We start from the raw sequence: 9,407 nt of genomic DNA on the forward strand, positions 1-9,407 counted from the left end.
ACCGTAAGTTCTAAGCATGCTTCAGCATCCACCACATAGCTTGGCAGAGGAACATTGTGTGTCTCAAGGAACAGAGATGTTGGCTTGACTGCCCAGATCGTGAGGACGGGATAAACCTCTATAAAAAGCCCCTCGATCTCAATGTGTGCTGCGTGCTGATGGGATGCATGGCTGTTGTTATGGAACAGTCATTAGCAGGCAACATCTGGGGCAAACTGCCGCACCTCAGTTGTATGAGGCTTACTCAGGCATGCGTGGCTCTGTCTGAGTGGACCCTTATTTCCCTAGCTGCTCGTGGGACCAAGATGGAACCCTCAGAATCATGATCTCCTCCCAGTGGGAAGGGTGTACTGCCTGGGAGTATTCAGAGGGATTCATCCAAAAGAATGAGAGAGGCTAGTCCTCCTGATAATAAGAATACTTTGGACTGCAGTAACAGGACTCATTAGTCATGAATAACAATGTGTTTCTGGTGGTAAAGAGGAAGGAGGGGACATTTGAAAAAGTGTCCCCCTTTTATATCCATAAGGGTTTGGAAGGCGTTGCTGAAACATTAAAATCTATAAAACGATTGCGTAACGGCTCATTGTTGGTTGAAACTAACAGGTCAAAGTAGGAAGACCTTCTTAAGAAATCACTGAAACTGGGTGACTATGATGTCATTGTTGAGATGCACACCTCTCTCAACTCCACTAAGAGCGTTGTCACATGCTGAGATATCATGGACATGGACATAGCAGAACAGAAGCACGAATGGGCATCCCAGGGAATCGTCGATGTGAAGCAACAAACTCAGAGGAATAATGGAGCAACTGAAAAGACTGCCACTTTCATTGTCACATTCAGTTCTTCGACACTGCCTGAACATCTTATGGCGGGGTTCCTTTGGCCTTACATTCCAAACCCTATGCAGTGCTATAAATACCAGCGTTTCGGCCATACAACCATGAGTTGTGGAGGTGAAGCGATCAGCGGGAACTGTGGAGAAGCCACTCATGACTCTGGGACTGACTGCCCATCTCCGGCGATCTGCATCAACTTCCCTGGGAACTACCCAGTCTGGAGCCAAAACTGCCTTGTTTTTGCTGAAGAACACAAAATACAGGATATAAATGACTAAGCAGAACTCCTATGCTGAAGCCAAAAAAGAATATAAGGTGATGAAACCCCCCCCCCCCCCCCCCATCTTTACCATCTCATAGTCTTCCATGGTGCTAAAACATATTTCCAAGGCAGACACTTCGACACGGACGATACCTAGTGTGCCTGTATCCACCACAAGCACCTGTACGTGCATGTGTACATGTCAAAAGAGAAAGAGTAAGGACAAAGCAATCCAGGAAGCTGCACCAGGAAAGACAAATGACAATTCCGCAGCGAGCATCCAGAAGGTACAAGAAAAGCAGAGTGCCTCTCGACACCCACTTTCCGCCTCATCCTCAAAGGTCATCTTAGGAGGCGACCAGTACCATGGTGGACAGATGAGTGCCGTTCCATGATCCGAGAAAGGTGTGTGGCTCTTTGACATTTCAAATGCCGACAGACAGCAGATAACCTTAGGGCCTTTCGAGTCACAAGGGCCAAGGCTCGACGTGTCATTAGGAAGGGTAAGAAAAGGTCATGGCAAGTGTTCCTGGACTCCATCAATTGTTCCACTTTTTCTATAAAAGTATGGCAAGCCACCCAGAGGATTTCTGGTAAAGACAGCTGTTTACTGATAGCAGCAGTGCTGAAACATGGGTGCCTCCAAACAACACCCAGAGACATTGATCAGATGCTGTCCAAACATTTTGTGTAAACTACTTCCAATGCAAGCCAGGATCCGGTGTTTTGTCGCTATCGTGTGACTATAGAGAGGGAAAAGTTGAACTTCAGGTCCAACAGTTCTGAGGCCTGCAACTCCCCTTTCTCCATGTGGGAGCTCGAATTGGCACTCACAGATTTGTGACACTGCACCCAGTCATGACTAAATCCAGTACTGCATACTTCGACATTTGCCGGTGGCACCAAAGGAAATCCTCCTTGAATATTATAATGTAATATGGCAGACAGGTAACTTCCCCAACTCGTGGAGGGAGGCAATTTTGTGATCCCTCTCCTCAAACCACGAAAGGACTGCACATGGCTCAGTAGTTATTGTAGTGTAGCTTAATGAGCTGTGTAGGAAAGACCCTGGAGCAAATGCTTAACCATCATCTGGTCTGGTTGTTAGAGACCAGGCAACTCCTTAGCCTCTCCAGTGTGGATTCCAAAGATTTCGGTCCACTGTCAACAATCTGCTCCTCCTAGAGGTGGCTATTCAACGGGATTTCCTCTGTAAGCATCACTGTATCAGTATATTCTTTGATATAAGTAAGGCATACGATACTACTTAGCACTCCGTCATCAGGTCACAAGTGGCCCTTTGGGACCATCTAACCGCCATGTCATTATCAGCTGAGGATGCGGATAGGAGGGGTGTGTGGTCTGCACACCACTCTCTCCGTCATTATGGTGGTTTTCTGTGTCGAGAGCTGTTACTATTCGGTCGAGTAGCTCCTCAATTGGCATCACGAGGGTGATTGCACCCCGAAATATGATACTACTTGGAGACACTGTATTCTTGCACAACTGCACCAATGGGGCTTTCATGGCCACCTCCCCGCCTTCACACTGTATTTTCTGTCTCAGCAGTTTTTTAGGACCCGAGTTGGCGACACACTGTGTGATGATGGATTTGAGCAGGAGAATGGTGTTCCTCAGGACAGTGTTTAAAGTGTTACTCTCTTTGCCATAGCCATCAACAGCATCACATCTTTGATAAGGAGTCCTGTACAGTGCTCCTTATTTGTAGAAGACTTTGCTGTTTTCTGCTCCTCCTCCAGTGTTGCAATGGTGAGCCGTCAGTTGCAATTTACAGTGCGGCAGTTAGAGGAGTGGACTGCAGAGACAGGTTTTCAGTTTTCTGCAGATAAGTAAGTGTGTGTGTGTGTGTGTGTGTGTGTGTGTGTGTGTGTGTGTTCATTTTAATCGTTCTCGTTGTCTTTTTAATTTGCCTGCCTTGAATATGGGTACACCATCATACATTTTAGACACACATTGCAGTTTCTGGGCCTCATTTTTGACTCCATGTTGTTGTGGTTACCACACCTGTGGGACCTGAAAGCCAGAACCCTGAAGGCACTGGACATCATCACGTGCCTTAGCCACAGGTCTTGGGCAGTGGACAGGGCAGTTTTATCGGTCATTTGTTCATTCGCGGCTGGACTATGGTTGCACGTTGTATGGGTCAGCGAGGCTCTCTTACTCGCATGCTATTGGCTCTGTCCATCATGAGGGGATTCGGCTGGCCACGAGTGCTTATTAGACCAGTCCCATATAGGTATCTGTGCTGAGGCGGGGGAATGGCCACTTACCATCTGGCGCCAGCTCCTCATGGTGCGTCAGGCTTGTAAGTTCCTTGCAGCTCCAATGTCACCCACACACCATACTGTTGCTCATCCACCTCTGGAACACCCTTTTTCCAACTGTCCACGAGCCATGAAGCCATTTGGTATCCGTGTGCAGCATTTGCTGGAGTCACTTGACGTGGAGCCAGTACGACCCCAAATCCAGGGTTTTAACCGCCTGCCGCCCTGGTTACTGGAGAGGCCCAGAGTGATTTTAGATTTGGTGCAGTACAGGAGAGAGAGCACTCCTGCTTCTGTTTTTAATGCGATATTCTCTGTATTTTATCTGAGTACCATGACCATGTAGCTGTTTTTACAGATGGGGACTCTGTTGGTTGCTCTGTCGTTTTCCCGGATCGTTTCCTCCAGAATTTACCATCTTCGACACAGAATTTTATGCGATCTTGCAAGCACTGGAGCAGATGAGACATTCTCCTGGTGTTAGATTTCTCGTCTGCTTAGATTCTCTGAGTGCCCTTTACTCTCTCCAACTTTTGTACCCAGCAGATACAGTAACCCAAAATATCCATGATGCCCTCCAACAACTACAATGACTGGGGAAGGAGACGTCTTCCTGGTGGGTACCTGGGCACACTGGAATTGTGGGGAATGACAGGGCAGATTGAACAGCCAAGGACGCATGTCTTGATCCTCTGGTATTTCGGTGCACTACCCCCTGCATGCCATCGGCTTGCTGTTGAGGTACAAAGTTATGTGTCGATGGGAAGACGAGTGGCTGGACTGCATTTTATTTGCTGATCAGCGGGCTGCGGCGGATGTACTGGTTGATCTGCTGTCTATTTTATGTAATGACCAAATAATTGTGGTTAGGGTTTTAAAGTATTGTAAATTGTCCAACGTTTTTAACAAGATTTTAGGGAGATTTTCTTAATGTGTCAAAGGGTGGCTGTCTCATCCTAGATTTTTGTAAGTGGTCAGCCAACCGCATTTCCCTGTGCTTTTCTTTTAGTTCTTCTGTGTTTTGTTTTCTCTGTGTTGTAATTCCTTGATCAGCTCTCTTCCCTCCTAATTGGTTTTAGTTATGTGAGAGTGCATGTGATACGGAATGGCTGTGTGGTCATTTCGAGTGCATGCGTGTACAACACTTTTAGTTCATCTCCATAGTCTTTTGTTTTTGTAAGTGCAAATTTTTTGTCCTTTCATCAATTAAATTCAGTATCTCTTGTATTATCCAGGGATTTTTATTAGGCCTTGACTGTTTACCTATTTGATCCTCTGTGATGTTCACTATTTCATCTCTCAAAGCTACCCATTCATCTTGTACTGTATTTCTTTCTCTTGTTCTAGTCAGTGTGAAACTCTCAACAGCATTTGGTTATTTCAACTTATCCAGATCCCATCTCCTTACTTTCCTACCTTTTTGCAATTTCTTTAGTTTTAACATACAATTCATAACCAATAAATTGTGGTTAGAATCCACATCTGCCACTGGAAATGTCTGACAATTTAAAATCCAATTCCAAAATCTCTTACCATTGGCTATAAACTTATACTACTGTGGTGGGTGTTGGCTTTGCTTCTGTCTTGGGTATGATAGTGTGTTCACTATGTTGTTCATAGCAGCTTACCTGCAGTCCTATCTTCTTATTCATTATTAAATGCGCTTCTGTGTTACCCCTGTTTGATAGGACACATTCTGAGACATCAAAGCATTACCAGTTTAGTATTGGAAGGAATGGTTCAGAGGGGTAAAGTCAGAAATATATAATAATAAAAAAGAAAAAAATAACTAGTAAAAAAGAAAATAGATTGTATGGTCAATTCCCATTAGGTTCTTGTCGTATGACCATTGCTATTTAATACCCGTGTAATAAAATTCTTGTAGTAGCCCTGCTTACCAGTGTTGGAAGCTTTATTCTACAAGTCTGTTCTTGTTCTACATTTTGCTCATGGCCAATGTCATCTGGTTTAATGATAATTTTGATTGTACATCGTGTCCATGAGAGAAGCTATGTGAAATTGAACTTTTGATGACTCACTGTTCAAGGGAATACATATAACAAGCATACAAGTGTATCTGTATAAGTGAAAAGTAAAAAAAAGGAGTGAAAAAGAAAAAATGAAAGTGGGATGTATGTACAGTTTTCATTAGATCTGTGTGTCCGCCCCGGCAGCTGAGTGGTCAGCGTGACAGACTGTCAATCCTAAGTGCCCGGGTTCGATTCCCGGCTGGGTCGGAGATTTTCTCTGCTCGGGGACTGGGTGTTGTGTTGTCCTAATCATCATCATTTCATCCCCATCGATGCGCAGGTCGCCGAAGTGGCGTCAAATCGAAAGACCTGCAGTAGGCGAACGGTCTACCCGACGGGAGGCCCTAGCCACACGACATTTCCATTTTTCCATTAGATCTGTGTCGTATGACCACTGCTTTAGATTGTAATGTAACATTGCTTAACAGTGGATGGAAGTTTTATTTTGTTATTTTATTTTTGTTAAATCTGGATCATTAGGACATTAAGGTGTACATACATAAACTTGACTCACTATAGGGAGTATTCCCACTTTTAATAATGATTGATCATGAGCTCTAATATGAATAATGAATTTCTGGGATTTTGAACATGCCAAACTGTAGGGCACCATAGGTGTTGCTCATTTCAATGACTTTTTATAAGTGAAAGATTTTTGCTGTTTTATGAATTCATGCTTATCCAGTAAGTTCTAAGCATTTTGGTACGTCATTTTAGTTACGCTGTACTATGCCGCTGTGTACGTAAATCGGCTATTGGTTTTTATAATACTTATATTTAGGATACAGATTACGCTGTAATGTGGAGGTCTGTATTTGTTTCCCATTGCTAATGACATTTTCTTTTTAACATTTATTGTGTGGTTACAGTTGTGCCATAGTATGGCACTGTAAACTCTAGCCAACTATTGCTTGCAAGATATTTTATGTGTGGTGAATAATTGTGATTTATTTGTAGATTGTAATTAGTAGTAGGTTTCAAAAGCAAAAATCTATTATGTGATTAAAGTTATGTTATAATATCATTGTAAGGGTAGTCAGCAGAGTGTACCTCAGGGCATACATGTGTTCTCATGCCACGTTTAGCGACCTCTGACAAGCTTACCTTTGAGAGCTGCTTTTTGAGGTATCAGTTGTCCTAGTGCAGTTGACAGGTAACATTGGTCATGTGTTGTAGATAATATGTACACATTACTTACGATTGCTGGTTATGGCTATTGCATTTCAGTAGTTAACGATTAAGGTACATGACTGTTTGTTCATAAAAGCATTAACTGTATCCTCTGGTTGTGTAAATGTTAATTTTAAATGAAAGTTTGCATACAAACAAATGACAATAAATATTTCAATGGTTTGATGTCTGCTTGTGTCTGTATATGTATGGATGGATATATGTGTGTGTGTGTGTGTGTGTGTGTGTGTGTGTGTGTGTGTGTGTGTGTGTGCGCGCGCGAGTGTATACCCGTCCTTTTTTCCCCCTAAGGTAAGTCTTTCCGCTCCCGGGATTGGAATGACTCCTTACCCTCTCCCTTAAAACCCACATCCTTTCGTCTTTCCCTCTCCTTCCCTCTTTCCTGATGAGGCAACAGTTTGTTGCGAAAGCTTGAATTTTGTGTGTATGTTTGTGTTTGTTTGTGTGTCTATCGACGTGCCAGCACTTTCGCTTGGTAAGTCACATCATCTTTGATTTTAGATATATTTTTTCCCATGTGGATTGTTTCCTTCATATATATATATATACGGACTGGGTATAGATGACACAGTTAAAAGTATGCTTGCAGGTGAAGGTTGCCACTGAAATAGTTAATGTAATATACATTCTGGATAAAAAGTTGGTTTCTGTAGATTTGAAGTAGACAGTGTATATCCTATGATATTACTCTTCAAGTAATAATAGTGTTACAACATTTTACTTACAGGTTACATGATGTGGCCAGTTTTAAGAGGCTGCTTCACGACCCCAGTTTTAAAAAGGACCCATCAGCAGCTGTTGCAAACCTCATTCAGGAAAAGATCAAACAAAATGTAGAGAACTCTTAATATATAATGTACTAATTTATACAGTAAATTATTGCATATTATTGTACATATCTCTCTTCAGATTAAAAATAAATTTATGAACTGTTTTGAATGAGTTAATACAATGATGACCATCTACTTTCAGTGTTTTAAGTTGTAAAAGTACACTTTCTGAATGTTACTGTGAGGTGGCCAGCTTTTTGACAGTAAAGGAACGATTATGGTCCTGTTGTGAAGTATATGCTGACAAAGAGACTGGGAAATTACTCAGATGATTGCTTTTCTAAAGGCGACAGAAACTTTCCACATGCAAGATTAAGAAAAGTGATCTGATGCAGATTATACACACATTAAAAAAAGTTTTGCATCACCTCAATTCCAAGAGCTCTGGAACTTGTACAGAAAATTGGAATAGAGATCAAGATAAACATCATTTTCGCCCTTTTTATTGCTCATGAAAAGCTCACATTACATGTTGTACCACCATACAATGAGGCCTTGAGAGGTGGTGGTCCAAATTGCTGTACACACGGGTACCTGTAATACCCAGTAGCACGTCCTCTTCTGTTGATGCATGCTTGTATTAGTCGTGGCATACTATCCAAAAGTTCATCAAGGCGCTGTTGGTCCGTATTGTCGCACTCCTCAATGTGGTGGTTTGGCGTAGATCCCTCAGAGTGGTTTGTGGGTTACATTGTCCATAAACAGCCCTTTTTAGTCTATCCCAGGCATGTCGATAGGGTTCTTGTCTGGAGAACATGCTGGTCACTCTAGTCGAGTGATGTCGTTAACCTGAAGGAGGTTATTCACAAGATTTCCACGATGGGGGTGCAAATTGTCATCCATGAAGACTAATGCCTCACCAGTATGCTGCCGATGTGGTTGCACTATTGGTCAGAGGATGGCATTCACGTATCGTACAGCTGTTACAGCACCTTCCATGACTGCCAGTGGCATACATCGGCCCCACATGATGCCACCCCAAAACAGCAGGGAACCTCCACCTTGCTGCACTCACTGGACAATATGTCTAAGGTGTTCATCTTAACTGGGTTGCCTCCAAACACGTCTCCGATGATTGTCTGGTTGAAGGCATATGGGACACTCATTGGTGATGAGAATGGGACACTCATTGGTGAAGAGAATGTGACACCAACCCTGAGCGGTCCTTTCGGCATGTTGTTGGGCCCATCTGTACCGTTCTGCATGGTATTGTGGTTGCAAAGATGGACCTCACCCTGGATGTCGGGAGTGAAGTTGTGCATCATACAGCCTACTGGCACAGTTTGAGTCATGACACGACGCCCTGTGGCTGCACAAAAAGCATTATTCAACTTGGTGTCATTGCTGTCTGGGTTCCTCCGAGCCATAATCCGTAGGTAGCGGTCATCCACTGCAGTATTAGCCCTTGGGGGGCCTGAATGAGTCATGTGATCGACAGTCCCTGCCTCTCTGTATCTCTTCCATGTTCGAACAACATTGCTCTGGTTCACTCCAAGGCCCCTGGACACTTCCCTTTCTGAGAGCCATTCCTGGCACAAAGTAACAATGCGGATGCGATTGAACTGCGATATTGACTGTCTAGGCATGGGTGAACTACAGCCAACACAAGTCGTGTACCTCCAGTGGAATGATTGGAACTGATTGGATGTTGGACCCCCTCCATCTGATAGGCGCGGCTCAGGCATGGTTGTTTACATCTTTGGGCAGGTTTAGGGAAATCTCTGAACAGTCAGAGGGTCTGTGTCTGTGATACAATATTCACAGTCAATGTCTATCTTCAGGAGTTCTGGGAACTGGGGTGATGCAAAACTTTTTTGATGTGTGTAGTTACCACAACTATTTAGCAAACCACTACACATTCTTGTCATGTTTATTTTGTCTACTGTCCTTATGGCAAGAGGGGATTTCTGACTGTAAAAGAAGGCTTGGTGCAGCTGCTTCACTTGACTGCCATGACCAATCACATA

General features: G+C 43.4%; 1 protein-coding gene across 1 annotated transcript in view; it reads left to right on the top strand.

The window, feature by feature from the left end:
* The window catches only part of LOC126481025 (ribosome biogenesis protein SLX9 homolog), a 75,129-nt gene extending 67,580 nt beyond the window's left edge, over positions 1 to 7,549 (top strand). The window contains exon 4 of the mRNA XM_050104488.1: positions 7,338 to 7,549. Within this exon, the coding sequence (XP_049960445.1) occupies positions 7,338 to 7,458 (121 nt within the window). The 3' untranslated portion in view covers positions 7,459 to 7,549. The remainder of the gene's footprint in view (positions 1 to 7,337) is intronic.
* The last annotated feature ends 1,858 nt before the right edge of the window (positions 7,550 to 9,407 follow it).

This window comes from Schistocerca serialis, chromosome 5 (assembly GCF_023864345.2).
Source record: "Schistocerca serialis cubense isolate TAMUIC-IGC-003099 chromosome 5, iqSchSeri2.2, whole genome shotgun sequence".
NCBI lineage: Eukaryota > Metazoa > Arthropoda > Insecta > Orthoptera > Acrididae > Schistocerca > Schistocerca serialis.